The sequence below is a fragment of the Pseudophryne corroboree genome, chromosome 3 (assembly GCF_028390025.1).
Source record: "Pseudophryne corroboree isolate aPseCor3 chromosome 3, aPseCor3.hap2, whole genome shotgun sequence".
Lineage (NCBI taxonomy): Eukaryota > Metazoa > Chordata > Amphibia > Anura > Myobatrachidae > Pseudophryne > Pseudophryne corroboree.
The window spans coordinates 576,699,643-576,716,981 of record NC_086446.1 but is presented as its reverse complement, the minus strand read 5'-3'; the positions used below and the strand labels follow the sequence as shown (position 1 = coordinate 576,716,981).

The 17,339-nt window shown below is 45.3% G+C and overlaps 1 protein-coding gene across 29 annotated transcripts in view; it reads left to right on the top strand.

Moving 5' to 3' along the window:
- The window catches only part of CAMK2G (calcium/calmodulin dependent protein kinase II gamma), a 711,799-nt gene that overhangs the window by 417,192 nt on the left and 277,268 nt on the right, over positions 1 to 17,339 (top strand). For all 29 annotated transcript variants that reach the window (XM_063961352.1, XM_063961379.1, XM_063961360.1 and 26 more), the window contains exon 3: positions 15,101 to 15,160. In XM_063961352.1, the coding sequence (XP_063817422.1) occupies positions 15,101 to 15,160 (60 nt within the window). The remainder of the gene's footprint in view (positions 1 to 15,100; positions 15,161 to 17,339) is intronic.

Sequence of the window (17,339 nt, the reverse complement as noted above, 5' to 3'; positions counted from 1 at the left end):
GTTTTGGCCCCGTTTTCGACACAAGCACATGGATCGGCAGCTATTCCTCAAATGTCGAAAAATTTGGGGTTTGAATGAATAGGTCGAGTCACGATTCGACCTTAAAAAGTCGGAAACTGCCGTCTTTTCGACAGACGGCAGCTTTCGACTTCAATTGAATATACCCCTTAGGGTACAAGTTTAGCATGACTAATTTTGGAGTCTTTTTTCACTGAACATGTTCTAGCTGCTCCCGCAAGTGCAAAACTGCTCTTATTGCTGCCATCAGTATTGTTGGGGACCTGAGACCTTTCGACTTTTATTGCTGTCTTGTGGCAATAAAAGATTTTCTTTCTCTGCGAAAAGTGATAATACATTTTTTTTTTACTATTTCTGCATATAAAACAGGAGAGATTCTTCATAGCAGTGGTGGTGGGCAATAGGTTTCCCAGATCCCAGGCCCTGAAGTGTTTGTTAATAGTAAAGGTGCATACACACGGAGCGATTTTGACTATATAGTCAAAATCGCTCAGAAAGTTAGTGCAGATCGCTCCGTGTGTACACAGGCAGCGATAGCGATGCGCGTCCCCGCCAGGTCGCTATCGCTGGGAAAAATAGTCAGTGCAGGCAAGTCAATTTTGGCTATGTCGCTGGGAAAGTTAGTTAAAATCGCTAGAGGCCAGCGATTTTTCCCAGCGATAGCGATGTTGCGGGCGGCGGTGGTGCGGGCGGCGGCGGGTGGTGGCGGCGGTGCGGGCGGCGGCGGGTTGCGGTGGCGGTGTGGGCGGCGGCGGGTTGTGGCGGCGGTGCGGGCGGCGGCGGGTTGCGGTGGCGGTGTGGGCGGCGGCGGGTTGAGGCGGTGGTGCGGGCGGCGGCGGCGGTGCGGGCGGCGGAAATTTACCTTTATCTTGCAGAGTTTGGCAGCGGAGCGGTACCAGTTTCAAAAATGGCGCCTCAGCGTCATTTTTTAAATTCAAGATGGCCGCCGCGAGCCAATCACGGCTCGCCGCGTCATCGCCCCGCCCCCTCCCACTGACTTATATAAGTCAGCGCGAGGCAGCGGCTTTCAGTCCGACGGCGGAGGAGGAGCGGAGAAGAGCTCCTGAAGACTGAAGATGCCGTGGAAGTCCTGGATGGGCGGCGGCTATGCAAAAGAGCTTAGCAGCCGCCGCCCACCAGGTGAAGACGCCGGAGCAAGACCCCAGAAGCCCTGGGGAGGTGGCGCCCCCCCCGGTGAAGACGCCGGAAGCCCTGGGAAGGCGGCGGCCATGCAAAAGAGCTTAAAGGCCGCCGCCCCCAGGTGAAGACCCAGTTTAATAAAGGATTTTTTAAAGAATGTGTCGTGTTTTTTTCCCAATATTTAATTTACAGGTGGACTACAGGTGCCAGCGGGCCCTTTATGTCCGGGCATGCTGGCACTTGTGGTTCTCCAAGTGCCAGCATGCTGGGGCAGGCTTGCTGGGACCTGTAGGCCACCTGTAAAGAACAATATTACTATTGAAAGGCTATCAGCCTCCCATCCACCGCCCACGGATGGGGGGGACAGCCTCGGGCTTCACCCCTGGCCCTTGGGTGGCTGGAGGGGGGGACCCCTTGATTTAAGGGGTCCTCACTCCTCCAGTGTACCCCGGCCAGGGGTGACTAGTTGGGGGGGTAATGGCACGGCCGCAGGGACCAATATAAAAGTGTCCCCCGGCTGTGGCATTATCTCCCTGGCTAGTGGAGCCCGGTGCTGGTTTGAAAAATACGGGGGACCCCTATGTCTTTTGTCCCCCGTATTTTTTAAACCAGGACCGGACGCAGAGCCCGGTGCTGGTTGTCTAAATATAGGGGAACCCTACTCATTTTTTTCTCTGTATTTTAACAACCAGGACTGGCTCAAAGAGCCCGAGGCTGGTTTTTCATAGGAGGGGGGACCCCACGCAAAAATTTTTTTTTTACTTTTAGCTATTTAAATACCAGCCACCCTGTAAAATCGTCCTATATATGACACTCATCCCCTTATTTAAATGAGATAGTCAAAATCTCCCATAGCCAAAATCTCCCATAGCCAAAATCTCTTGCATAGTTAGACAAAATCTCTGGTAAAGTTAGTCAAAATCTCCTACTGCCAGTTCAAGGGAAAAGTTAGTCAAAATCTCTCATAGTCAAAATCTCTCCGTGTGTATGCACCTTAAGTCTGAATAAATTTAAACCTAGACACAGGGCTGTTTCTAGCCAATTTGGCTCCCAGTGCGAGATTTAAAAATGCGCCCCCCATGACATAAAAAACTGTGCCGCCCCCCCCCCCCCCCCCCACACACACCTAGATAAAAAAACAAAAACTTGCGTGCGCACTCGGCAAGGGGCGTGGCCTCATCTAAATCGGTGTGGTCTCATTTAAATGGGCATGGCTTCGTCTGAAAAGACTACCTCACAATCCAGTTTTTGACCCTGCTCCAACAGATCACGACCACCACAGGAAAAAATATATTCTACCATATTAAGCCCCACTCAGTAATGCCCCCTGCACCATATTATACCACACACTGCAATGCCCTTGATACATTAAATCCCCACACTACGGCAGGCAAGAGTCCCCATTTCACACATTACGGCAGGTGTCCCCATTTTACACATTGAGAGAGAGAGAGAATACTTACAGAGGCGATTGCCGCTCTTCGGCCCGCCTCACCAGTCGCTCCTCGCGCTGGCCTTTCCCTCTTCCTAACATGGATCCCCCTCTGTACTCCGCTTGGGGGGGGGGGGGGGGTTTGCGGAGTGACGGGGTTGCGTTGTGACGTAACGACGCAACCGTGTCATTCCGTGAAACTCCGCCCCCCGAGCGGGTTACTCGGGGAGAAATAGGAGGGGGAGCAGGGAGCTACAGTTAGTGCCGCGGCGGGCGCCCAGTGCGGTTGCACTGCTCGCCTGCCCCAAGAAACGGCCCTGTCTAGACACTCCTAATGCATTTAAATGTTTTCACTCATTAACTAATCATGCTTTAATAATAAATGTCATGCAGCATCTTTTAGTTGCATTTAGAAGGCTGAAGTAGACTTTTAACTGGTGGTACCCTTTATGCTACATGTACTGTAGATCATATTTACCCCTTATTGGTCCTCTTCCTAGTTATTCTAAGGTCAATTCAGTTTTGGACATCAACGCAATGTACCATTCTAGAATGTCACATTGCATACTGCCACCATAAAGGTGTGAGTGAAAACTTGAGATATCTGCACTACCGTAAATGGGTGATATGTTCGCAGAGATGCTTGGCTGTGCAACAGATTGGACAATTTATATGGCTCATCCGCTTGTCTGACCTGCTATTAATTATCTTGTTTAGATTGTGTAAAACACTTAATGGTACTCACAATGTGACATGATACTTCCTGGCAAAGTTAAGGTGCTACACCCTTAAGGAGCCTACAGTCACTTGTGAGATCTCTGTAAAATATCTCGTAGCTCAACACTGCTATGTAGCATAATGGTAGAGTTTTGTTCAATTGCTGTATAAAACTCTCCTCAGTAATAGCAGGCTCGTCTGATACTTATAGTTAAGCTGGACTGGGACTACAGCAGGTCCAAGGCTACTATAATTTATGCATCGTTATTATCCGTACCTACCTACATATTTGTCTGAAAGCCAGTGTGATTGTATATCTGATTATTACAATTTAGCAGGTCTAACAATTGTTGGTAACAAGTGAGAAACAGCATATCCATTACTATAGGAATTTGCCATGGCAGCAAACAAGGGAGATCTCTGGACATGAGGCTGAGAAATGACACCAGCGTTCTTTGACACGTGAATGTCGTTTCACGCCCTGCTCTGGACGAGTGTGGAGAACCTTTAGGTTCAAGCTGAGGTGGTGTTATACCCTAATGCGACAGCCTGTTTTGTTGCCATGACAACCAGATGGTGTCACACTCCCTGTTCTGACCTTGGGTAGTCGGCTCCATTTACATGTACTGTGTGACACCATGCCTGCATTATCCCTTAGCCAGTGCCCAGTGCTTTCTGCAGAAGGAAGTGTAAGTGAGAGGCATACATTTTGATGCTCATCATTTACCTTTATTGCGTCACTTTTTTACCTCTATTCATTCTGTTAAGTCCCATACACACTGGGTGATTCTGAAAGCAGCTCACTTTTGGTGTGTTGAGCTGCTTTCAGCTCAAAACCGCCCAGTGTGTATGTCCCAGCGATGAGGGCTGATGCGCGCTCCCGCTTCATGAACGGCGGGGTGAACGGCTTTCCATAGCGTCCTGCTATGGAAAGCCGTTCACCTCCCAGCTGACATCGCTGGGCAGAGGGTAGAAGCACTGAGCGATTTTCCGCCCAGCGATGTCGGCCATCGTCGCTGTGCATACACACTGGGCAAAAACGCCCAGTGTGTATGCACCTTAAGAATTGATCTTGTGCTATTAGTTTACATGCGGGCAGGGAAGCAGAGTCTCACCTGTCCTACTCCAGTACACTCCAGAGATTTGACTATAAAAATGATTGCAATATTACAAAATATATTTATAACTTACAAATATCAACTTTTGTATTATTTATATGATTTTTGGATTATTTTAATCATTTGTATGGTCAAAATTCACCACCAAATCATATACGTGTATAGATGTAGCCATGCTCATCTTACTGCGATGTGGCATGTTGCATCATGGCATGCTGCGTGGTGTGCCAGGCTGCGACCAGTTACAGCCTGGCACACCATGCATCAAGCCATGTTGCAGCATGTTGCATCACTGCAAAGATGGGCATGGCTACATCTGTATGTAAATTCTGCTCTAGTACCTCACTGGTTTCTATTGAAGTCCACCTGCACAAAAAAACAACAAAGGAAACCAATAACGCACAATACTGGTTTGGTTCAAGCTTATGCCAATTGTAGTAACTCTAATTAGAATTTTTTCTAATAATGAGCCTAATTCAGACCTGGTTGCTGCGTATGCAGGCTGAAGCCTTGTGCTGTATGCGCACGAACAAAATACATATGTTATAGATAAACCCATCTAACAGTAATATTTGCCAAAGAAAAGGGATGTGGTCAATTTACCTAAAATTAAAAATCTGACGGTCAAAACACCGACAACCATTGACCGACAGTCAAAATCCTGACATGGTCAAAATACCCACATTTAAAATACCGACAAGGTCACAATACCGATATTTAAAATGTTGGCAGTTCAAAAAGTTGACATGAGTTTTTTATGTTTTTTTTTAATTGAAACTGACTTGTTCATACTTTACTATCCCAGTGGACCTGGAGGGGGAATATAATAGTATGCGGAGCGCAGCAAGTAGACGCGGTACACTTATACAGTGTCCATGTTGACCTATGTCGACATACACAAAAAAAACAATAAACAACTTGTCGACTTTTTGATCTGTCGACATTTTAAATGTCAGTATTTTGACCTTGTCGGGATTGTGACCGTCGGTCAATTATTGTTGGGATTGTGACCGTCGGGATTTTGATTGTAGGTATTTCATACTGATCCCAAAGAAAATGTGTTTTTGTTTTGTTATTGTGATCCTGGAAATACCTTATTGTTAATGAGCAGTAGCAGTTTTCTGACCTTTTTTATGTTTTTCAAAGCGCATTTCTAGCAGGGGACGGGCAGGTTGCTCCAATAATGCCTGCACAACCTTTAATGACTGTTACAATAAACTCTCTGCCCGCAGCATGTGTTTTAATACTGAGAGCTGACAGCTGCAGAGAAGGTAACACACAATTGCGTGCGATGTTACAGTGGGTTTCCCAGACAATACCATGACTGCATAGTAGTGTCTTTTACTCAGAGCAGCCAAACTGAACAATATTCCTCCACAGGGGTTATCATCACTGTATCTTCTAAATTAAAGGTCACAGATATTTTTGGACCTAATATATTCATGGAAAACACTTTTTTTTTTTTAAAGGGTAGTAATCCTACACACTTCAGAATATTGCTACCACTTTTTTACATTTTAGTATTCAGTCTCATGGATGTTATTAAGGCTGCTGGGGGCCACAAAGAAGGTGGACATTTCCATTCTTAATGCATCATCACAAGTTACCCAAGTTAACAAGTAACATCATTTACCCAATTGAATTGCATGAAAACCAGTTTACCCCAGAGCTAATGACAGGCAATCAACATCGTTCCTTGTGGCTCCATCTGGTTACTATAAACCTTTACCAGAGCAGTAATCTTATTTATAACACTTTAATGAAGAATTTTGTTATGTATAAATGTATTTATCCTACACTTCACAGGCAAATCGCATTTTCTTCTGCATGGAGCCATTAGAACAGCAGTAGGTTCATTGTCCCCTTTGAGCTGCCTTTTGCTTAATTGTAGCTTATAGCTGCTTGGATTGAAATGGTTATTAGTAGCAATTTTCTGCCTTAACTAGACGCTCTTAACACATACAGTAACAAACCTATACTTTCTTTTGAAATTAGTATTTTCATTTTTGAGTGTTTATTTCTTGCTTGTATTTTTGAGTTTGGGGGATTACAGCTTTTTTTTCTTCTTTGTTGTATTTTTTGCAGTTCTGTTTTCATGTGTTCTGGCTCGTCCTGAAGTTAGGAAACAAAAATAATATTAAGTATCGTGACCTTCAACGTTTTACCTGTCTGTTGCGCAATGACATCTCCCATGATGATTGTCTGTCGCTGTGGAATATGTTTCCTATTCTTGCTGCTTAGTTCACGTTGCGTGTGTGTTACAAGTGTTTTACCTGGTATTCTTTTATTCTTTGGATTTAAACTCTAGATACATATGTATCGGGAGATGCAAGATTACTTTGTGAAGCCTAGACTCTTCCACAGTATATTCTACCAGACTGTAAGCTCTGAGCAATAGGGACCTCTCTCCTCTCGGTCTCATGTCTACACCCCCTTCATCAGCCTTATGTGTACTTGTTCTGGTTCCGTGTTTGTCATTCGGAACTCCTGGGCTGTCGTTGGGGACTCCATAATCCTATATACAAGTCCTGTACATAGTATGCATACAGATTGTGCTTTGTGGTGCCAGTGCGTGAGTTAGAGGACTAGAAAACCCAATTATATTTATTTTTTTATAAAACCGCCCTCTTCTTACTACTCCCTTGGCAATATTAGTCAGCAGCCCTGCTCCAGGAACCGTTTTAACCATGTGAACACACTTGTGTAGTTGATAGCATTAGATGTCAACTGCATGGATATAATAATTACATGCTTTCCTACCCAGGATACTGCTATTGTACTGCTAAATGCAACAACATGTATTAAAGTACTCAGCCTGCTACCCAGTGTCTTATATGAAAACACAATCTCCTTAATGATTTCCAGGGTTAATATCATCTCCGTGAACACACAGAAAACACAATATTAACATTTAATACATTTGCCTCCTGCGATTTCAGTTGTAGTGTGTTGAGAGTTAGAACATCATTAATCGTTATAGTGCTCACTATGGGGGCATATTTGATAAATGTCGATGTTTGGTTGATTTCTGTTCGATTTTTGATCAATTTTGTGTTTAATGGTCTAAATCACATATTTACTAACAGATGATTTTTGACATTGTTTAAAAGAAAATGTCAAAATCATCCGTTAGTAAATATGGAATTTAGACCCTGAATTACAACAAACATCAACAAAATCGATACATTTTTAGTAAACATATCCCTAAATCCCACGTTTAGTAACAGATGTTATTTTACATATTTTTTTTAAAAGGACGGCAAAAATCATCTGTTACTAAATGTATGACTTAGACCCCGAAACATAAAATCGATCAAAAATTCATCAAAATAGACAAAAAAATAATATTAATAATCAACATCAACCAAAAAATGGAGTTTAGTAAATATACCTGTCTCTGAAATTCTCTACCTCTCTGTATCAAAAGTCGATTCAACCTCAACAAAAAAATGAATAAAAAATAAATATCGATCAGCATCGATCAAAATTGACTTTTAGTAAATATAACCCATCTCTTCCTCTCCGTATCAGCCTCTTCACCTCTCTACAAAACCTTTAAACTGGCTCTCAAGACCCACTGCTTCAACAAACCCAGGCAACTCTCATCCTAATCATCCTTTGTTCCACGCTCACTGTCTACCCCATCAGTGTCACCCGTATCTTTCTGCCCCTCCCCTTTAGAATGTAAGCTTTCACAAGCAGGACCCTCTACCCTCATGTGCCTTTCCTTCTCTTACTTAAACCATCTTCTACTTCATGCTCCTTTTGACGGCACCAAATCCCTCGGTTGTCTGCCACCCTAATACTTATTTCTCTGTCGTCCTAGTGGATGCTGGGACTCCGTCAGGACCATGGGGATTAGCGGCTCCACAGGAGACAGGGCACAAAAATAAAGCTTTAGGATCAGGTGGTGTGCACTGGCTCCTCCCCCTATGACCCTCCTCCAAGCCTCAGTTAGGTTTTTGTGCCCGTCCGAGAAGGGTGCAATCTAGGTGGCTCTCCTAAAGAGCTGCTTAGAAAAAGTTATTAGGTTTTTTATTTTCAGTGAGACCTGCTGGCAACAGGCTCACTGCTACGAGGGACTTAGGGGAGAGAAGTGAACTCACCTGCGTGCAGGATGGATTGGCTTCTTAGGCTACTGGACACCATTAGCTCCAGAGGGATCGAACACAGGCCCAGCCATGGAGTCCAGTCCCGGAGCCGCGCCGCCGACCCCCTTGCAGATGCCGAAAAGTGAAGAGGTCCAGAAACCGGCGGCAGAAGACTTTTCAGTCTTCATGAGGTAGCGCACAGCACTGCAGCTGTGCGCCATTGTTGTCACACACTTCACACCAGCGGTCACGGAGGGTGCAGGGCGCTGGGGGGGGCGCCCTGGGCAGCAATGATAATACCTTATTCTGGCTAAAAAATACATCACATATAGTCCCTGGGGCTATATGGATGTATTTAACCCCTGCCAGGTCTCAGAAAAACGGGAGAAGAAGCCCGCCGAAAAGGGGGCGGGGCCTATTCTCCTCAGCACACAGCGCCATTTTCCCTCACAGAAATGCTGGTGGGAAGGCTCCCAGGCTCTCCCCTGCACTGCACTACAGAAACAGGGTTAAAACAGAGAGGGGGGGCACTTATTTGGCGATATGATTATATATATTAAGATGCTATAAGGGAAAAACACTTATATGAAGGTTGTCCCTGTATAATTATAGCGTTTTGGTGTGTGCTGGCAAACTCTCCCTCTGTCTCCCCAAAGGGCTAGTGGGGTCCTGTCCTCTATCAGAGCATTCCCTGTGTGTGTGCTGTGTGTCGGTACGTGTGTGTCGACATGTATGAGGACGATGTTGGTGAGGAGGCGGAGCAATTGCCTGTAATGGTGATGTCACTCTCTAGGGAGTCGACACCGGAATGGATGGCTTATTTAAGGAATTACGTGATAATGTCAACACGCTGCAAGGTCGGTTGACGACATGAGACGGCCGGCAAACAAAATAGTACCTGTCCAGGCGTCTCAAACACCGTCAGGGGCATTAAAACGCCCATTTTACCTCAGTCGGTCGACACAGACACAGACATGGACACTGACTCCAGTGTCGACGGTGAAGAAACAAACGTATTTTCCTTTAGGGCCACACGTTAATTGTTAAGGGCAATGAAGGAGGTGTTACATATTTCTGATACTACAAGTACCACAAAAAAGGGTATTATGTGGGGTGTGAAAAAACTACCTATAGTTTTTCCTGAATCAGATAAATTAAACGAAGTGTGTGATGATGCGTGGGTTTCCCCCGATAGAAAATTATTGGCGGTATACCCTTTCCTGCCAGAAGTTAGGGCGCGTTGGGAAACACCCCTCAGGGTGGATAAGGCGCTCACACGCTTATCAAAACAAGTGGCGGTACCGTCTCCAGATAGGGCCGCCCTCAAGGAGCCAGCTGATAGGAGGCTGGAAAATATCCTAAAAAGTATATACACACATACTGGTGTTATACTGCGACCAGCAATCGCCTCAGCCTGGATGTGCAGCGCTGGGGTGGCTTGGTCGGATTCCCTGACTGAAAATATTGATACCCTTGACAGGGACAGTATTTTATTTACTATAGAGCATTTATAGGATGCATTTCTATATATGCGAGATGCACAGAGGGATATTTGCACTCTGGCATCAAGAGTAAGTGCGATGTCCATATCTGCCAGAAGATGTTTATGGACACGACAGTGGTCAGGTGATGCAGATTCCAAACGGCACATGGAAGTATTGCCGTATAAAGGAGAGGAGTTATTTGGGGTCGGTCCATCGGACCTGGTGGCCACGGCAACAGCTGGAAAATCCACCTTTTTTACCCCAAGTTACATCTCAGCAGAAAAAGACACTGTCTTTTCAGCCTCAGTCCTTTCGTCCCCATAAGGGCAAGCGGGCAAAAGGCCAGTCTTATCTGCCCAGGGATAGAGGAAAGGGAAGAAGACTGCAGCAGGCAGCCCATTCCCAGGAACAGAAGCCCTTCACCGCTTCTGCCAAGCCCTCAGCATGACGCTGGGGCCGTACAAGCGAACTCAGGCACGGTGGGGGCCCGTCTCCCCCTTGCAGGCTCCTGATGTCTGCTTTACCAACATCTTCCTCCGACAGGAAGGCAGTATTGGAAACAATTCACAAGCTGTATTCCCAGCAGGTGATAATCAAAGTACCCCTCCTACAACAAGGAAAGGGGTATTATTCCACACTATATTGTGGTACTGAAGCCAGACGGCTCGGTGAGACCTATTCTAAATCTGAAATCTTTGAACACTTACATACAAAGGTTCAAATCAAGATGGAGTCACTCAGAGCAGTGATAGGGAACTAGGAAGAAGGGGACTATATGGTGTCCCTGGACATCAGGGATGCTTACATCCATGTCCAAAATTGCCTTTCTCACCAAGGGTACCTCAGGTTCGTGGTACGGAACTGTCACTATCAGTTTCAGACGCTGCCGTTTGGATTGTCCACGGCACCCCGGGTCTTTACCAAAGTAATGGCCGAAATGATGATTCTTCAAAGAAAAGGCGTCTTAAATATCCCTTACTTGGACGATCTCCTGATAAGGGCAAGGTCCAGAGAACAGTTGGAAGTCGAAGTAGCACTATCTCAAGTAGTTCTACGACAGCACGGGTGGATTCTAAATATTCCAAAATCACAGCCTTTGCCGACGACACGTCTGCTGTTCCTAGGGATGATTCTGGACACAGTCCAGAAAAAGGTGTTTCTCCCGAAGGAGAAAGCCAGGGAGTTATCCGAGCTAGTCAGGAACCTCCTAAAACCAGGAAAAGTGTCAGTGCCTCATTGCACAAGAGTCCTGGGAAAAATGGTGGCTTATTATGAAGCGATTCCATTCAGCAGATTCCACGCAAGAACTTTTCAGTGGGATCTGCTGGACAAATGGTCCGGATTGCATCTTCAGATGCATCAGCGGATAACCCTATCTCCAAGAACAAGGGTATCTCTCCTGTGGTGGTTACAGAGTGCTCATCTTCTAGAGGGCCGCAGATTCGGCATTCAGGATTGGATGCTGGTGACCACGGAGGCCAGCCTGAGAGGCTGGGGAGCAGTCACACAGGGAAAAAATTTCTAGGGAGTGTGATCAAGTCTGGAGACTTTTCTCCACATAAAACTGGAGCTAAGGGCAATTTACAATGCTCTAAGTTTAGCAAGACCTCTGCTTCAAGGTCAGCCGGTATTGGTCCAGTGGGACAACATCACGGCAGTCGCCCACGTAAGCAGACAGGGCGGCACAAGAAGCAGGAGGCCAATGGCAGAAACTGCAAGGATTTTTCGCTGGGCGGAAAATCATGTGATAGCACTGTCAGCAGTGTTCATTCCGGGAATGGACAACTGGGAAGCAGACTTCCTCAGCAGAAAAAACTGGACAGGTATTGCGCCAGGTCAAGAGACCCTCAGGCAATAGCTGTGGACGCTCTGGTAACACCATGGGTGTACCAGTCAGTGTAGGTGTTTCCTCCTCTGCCTCTCATACCAAAAGTACTGAGAATTATACGGCAAAAGGGAGTAAGAACGATACTTGTGGCTCCGGATTGGCCAAGAAGAACTTGGTACCCGGAACTTCAGGAGATGCTCACGGAAGATCCGTGGCCTCTACCCCTAAGACGGGACCTGCTTCAGCAGGGACCGGGTCTATTCCAAGACTTACCGCGGCTGTTTTTAACGGCATGGCGGTTGAACGCCGAATTCTAAGGGAAAAAGGCATTCCGGAAGAGGTCATCCCTACGCTGGTAAAAGCCAGGAAGGAGGTGACTGCACAACATTATCACCGCATTTGGAGAAAATATGTTGCGTGGTGTGAGGCCAGGAAGGCCACCACGGAGGAATTTCAACTGGGTCGATTCCTACATTTCCTGCAAACAGGATTGTCTATGGGACTCAAATTGGGGTCCATTAAGGTTCAAATTTCGGTCCTGTCGATTTTCTTCCAGAAAAAATTGGCTTCAGTTCCTGAAGTCCAGACTTTTGTAAAAGGAGTACTACATATACAGCCCCCGGTTGTGCCCCCAGTGGCTCCGTGGGACCTTAATGTAGTTTTGGATTTTCTCAAATCCCATTGGTTTGAGCCACTCAAATCGGTGGATTTGAAATATCTTACATGGAAAGTAACCATGCTACTGGCCCTGGTTTCAGCCAGGAGAGTATCAGAATTGGCGGCTTTATCGTATAAAAGCCCATATCTGATTTTCCATTCGGACAGGGCAGAACTGCGGACGCGTCCTCAGTTTCTGCCTAAGGTGGTGTCAGCGTTTCACCTGAACCAACCTATTGTGGTGCCTGGGGCTACTAGCGATTTGGAGGATTCCAAGTTGCTGGACGTTGTCAGGGCATTGAAAATATATATTTCAAGGACGGCCGGAGTCAGAAAATCTGATTCGTTGTTTATACTGTATGCACCCAACAAGCTGGGTGCTCCTGCTTCTAAGCAGACGATTGCTCGTTGGATTTGTAGCACAATTCAACTTGCACATTCTGTGGCAGGCCTGCCACAGCCTAAATCTGTCAAGGCCCATTCCACAAGGAAGGTGGGCTCATCCTGGGCGGCTGCCCGAGGGGTCTCGGCATTACAACTCTGCCGAGCAGCTACGTGGTCGGGGGAGAACACGTTTGTAAAATTCTACAAATTTGATACCCTGGCTAAAGAGGACCTGGAGTTCTCTCATTCGGTGCTGCAGAGTCATCCGCACTCTCCCGCCCGTTTGGGAGCTTTGGTATAATCCCCATGGTCCTGACGGAGTCCCAGCATCCACTAGGACGTTAGAGAAAATAAGATTTTACTTACCGATAAATCTATTTCTCGTAGTCCGTAGTGGATGCTGGGCGCCCATCCCAAGTGCGGATTGTCTGCAATACTTGTACATAGTTATTGTTACAAAAAAAAATCGGGTTGTTATTGTTGTGAGCCGTCTGTTCAGAGGCTCCTACGTTTTGTCATACTGTTAACTGGGTTCAGATCACAGGTTGTACAGTGTGATTGGTGTGGCTGGTATGAGTCTTACCCGGGATTCAAAATCCTTCCTTATTGTGTACGCTCGTCCGGGCACAGTATCCTAACTGAGGCTTGGAGGAGGGTCATAGGGGGAGGAGCCAGTGCACACCACCTGATCCTAAAGCTTTATTTTTGTGCCCTGTCTCCTGCGGAGCCGCTAATCCCCATGGTCCTGACGGAGTCCCAGCATCCACTACGGACTACGAGAAATAGATTTATCGGTAAGTAAAATCTTATTTTCAGTGTTGTCTGCTGAAGCACATATGTTTGTATACTCTGTACTTGTCCTGTATTCTCTTGAACTGTAAGTCACTTTTTTTTTTCTTTTTGTTTTGCTTATTTTTTATGTACTCTGTAACTGCGGATCCCTTGTGGCGCCATATAAATAAAGGATAATGGGATACGGACATTAGGGTGACAGTCATTAGGTCGACCACTATTGGTTGAATTGCATTAATTCGACAGGGTCACTAGGTCGACATGTACTAGTTCGACAGTTCAAAATGTCGACATGAGGTTTTTTTAAAAAAAATCCCATTTTTTTTACTTTTTAATACTTTACGATCCACGTGGACTACAATTGGGAACGGTAACCTGTGCGGAGCACAGCAAGGCACCTTGCCCGAAGCATGGCGAGCGAAGCGAGCCTTTTGTGGGGACACAGTGCACTAATTGTCGTTCCCTGTCACTTTACGAAGAAAACAACACCAAAAAAAGTTTAAAAAACATCATGTCGACCTTTTGCCCTGTCGACCTAATATATGTCGACCCAGTGACCATGTCGGCCTAATGCATGTCGACCAATAGTGGTTGACCTAATGACTGTCTACCTCAGTTATGTCGACCCAACGACCCATACCCAAGGATGATGATGATGATGATGATAATAATAGTGCAGTAACATCTATCTATGCATTACAGGCTGGTTGCAGGGACATACCAACCTGACTTCATAGGAGCTTCATATGATGTAAAATCATTGTAAAGAGCAATGATTTTCCGTAAACCACTAAAACCAGTGTAGTGCTGCCAGATTAATAACTGCTAATATCCCATACCAGAACCTTCCCTGCATTAAATGACTTCTATTGAAAATATTTTCGCTCCTAGCATAATTAATTTGTAACTTTGTTTTATTGATTTTTCAATGGTAATACACTAATCATATTAATTATTGGAAAAATGTTACATATTCCTTTACGATTTAAAATGTTCTTTAGCCTTGCACAAAAAATTCTGTAACTGTGAAGTATGTTCTGTATTCATTTGCAGATATTCAAATAATTGATTTTACCTTTTTTTTCCCCTCACTATAGTAACATAGTTAATGAGGTTGAAAAAAGGCAAATTGCTCAAGTTCAACCTGTATTATAATTTTTACCCTATTCTGTATTTAGCTAAAGCTTACTATAATGTCCCAGCTGAAGTGATGTTTTAAGACTAGTTAACGACTATAGTTAGTGTTCTTCCTAAAATATAATTATTTTAAATGCTATATCTTTGGATATCTTTTTCAGTTAGAAGTTTATGTAAACCATTTTTTTACTATAAATCTACAAATGTTAAGGTATTTGTGCTACCTAACAGCTCCAAAATATATTGGAATATAATTTAATATGAACAGCTCACCAAGCCCGTTTCCCCTTCCTCTTTTACAGACCACCAGAAGTTGGAGCGTGAGGCTCGGATTTGCCGGCTTCTAAAGCATCCCAATATTGGTAAGTTTCACTGCTCTGCTGAATTTGTTTTGATCAGGGCCAACAAACCATGGCTAATGTGTTAGGGGTGCCGAGTGGGAGCTGCTGGTTGACAAATGTGTGATGTCTAATGCGCAACACTGATGTTCTAATTAATTGAATGTAGTCCATCAGCTGCTCTATTGATATGTCAGCTTGGAACATAGCCAGATCATTTATTTAAAAATATATATATATATATAATTTTCTGCAGCGGGGTACACTGGAATTCGACAGGGAATAACATTGGGGTGTAGAGTTGTATCTTGATCCGAGGCGCCAACAGGCTAAAGCTTTGACTGTTCACAGGATGCACTGCACCGCCTCCTCTATATCCCCGCCTCCAGGCATTGGAGCTCAGTTTGTAAGTTGGTGCCTGCAGTGCAGGCAGCTAACAGGGAGCTTTTCTAAGAAGAAAGAAGACTTCAAGGGCCGCAGCATAGGCACCTGATGCTATATGTCATACTGACATACTGTGCTGCGGCTCCCTCACCTTCCCCAGTGGCGCTGTATACTCCCGCACCCTGGTTGCCGGCTACTTACAGCATAGGTGCTCCGGTCTTCTTAGGCACACACACCACCGCTGCTCTCCAGGATCGCGTGGCCGCACGATAGGGAGGAGGTAAGAGGGTCCCCCAGGAGGGACCCGCTTAAATCGCGATCCGGGACGCGATCTCCGGAGACGGACCGCACCGCTGGCGTGGACACTGTGGCCGTGCAGGGACCCCACTATATCCACCAGGGCAGGGAGCACAAGTCTGATTTACTAAAATCCATTTATTACAGGCTCCATAGTACCCGGTGGTGAAGTTCAGCAGAGGGGTTAAGGCACTGACCTGTAGCCCCTACCCCTGGCTCCATCTACAGCAGATGTTCCCGCCCTGGAGCTGAATCTCTCTCTCTCCCTCACTCCCTGTCAGCATTTGGGCGCCATTACACAGAGCTGCGCTGATTCTGGGACTGCTGGGCACTGTCTCCTCTGTAAAGCCGCCTGCCTCATCAGCGCTGTGCATTTACAGGACACTTAAGTATTCTACATGTCGTTTAGACAGTGTTAAGAACAAGTGCATAACTACAGGAATATTTAGTACAAGTATTCTGTGATATTATTATGTATTACCAGTTATTTAAATAGCGCACACATATTCCGCAGCGCTTTACAGAGAATATTTGGCCATTCACATCAGTCTCTGCCCCAGTATAGCTTGCAATCTATATTCCCTATCACATGTACACACAGACACATTCAAGCTAGGGTTAATTTTGCTGGGAGCCAATTAACCTACCAGTATATTTTTGGATTGTGGGAGGAAACCGGGGTACCTGGAGGAAACCCACGCAAGTACAGGGAGAATATACAAACTCCGCACAGTTAGGGCCATAGTGGGAATTGAACCCATGACCTCAGTGCCGTGAGGCAGTAATGCTAACCATTCCACCATCATCCAGTATTTACTGTGCATTGTTATATCTGTATACATACATAGTTTTATGTAGTATTACTAGTCCAGTGCAGTCTTATAGATATACATATCTCTATATATATATATATCTCTATATATATATATATATATATATATAGAGAGATATGTGTGTGTGTGTATATATAAATATATATATATATATATATATATATATATATAGTGTTTCACAGGATATGCTGTTGTATTTTTCTATGTGTATTTCAGTCACCGTATACTGCTTAAATCCTCTGTTTGTGTTCTGCATTTGCAGTCACACTCCACAGGCTTTTTTTGTCAGGTACTCTGCCTGGCTATATTGTACTGTTACGCCCTAAGGCTACGTTTCCATATAATGTCTGTTACACAGGGCGGGAGATTCGTGGCTGATCCTGCATCATGCAGTGCTGGCGCCGCAGATTTATTGAGGAAAATATTCCAGCTGAGGGTCCAGGTATCGGGGGTTCTGTACCCCTCAGTCAGTCTGTAGCACCGGTGGCACACCAAGACCCACCTTGGGCTGCTTTTTCTAATTTACTGACTACGCTTGTAACGAGACTTATGCCCCCTGTGGGACCTCCTGTGCCATTACAGCCGCATATTGTCCCTGTAGTTAATCCACCATGGGCGGATACTCTGTAAACTCAGTTACAGCAGTTAAATCAGTCTTTGGTTAAAGAAAAACCTAACCCTCGCCCTCC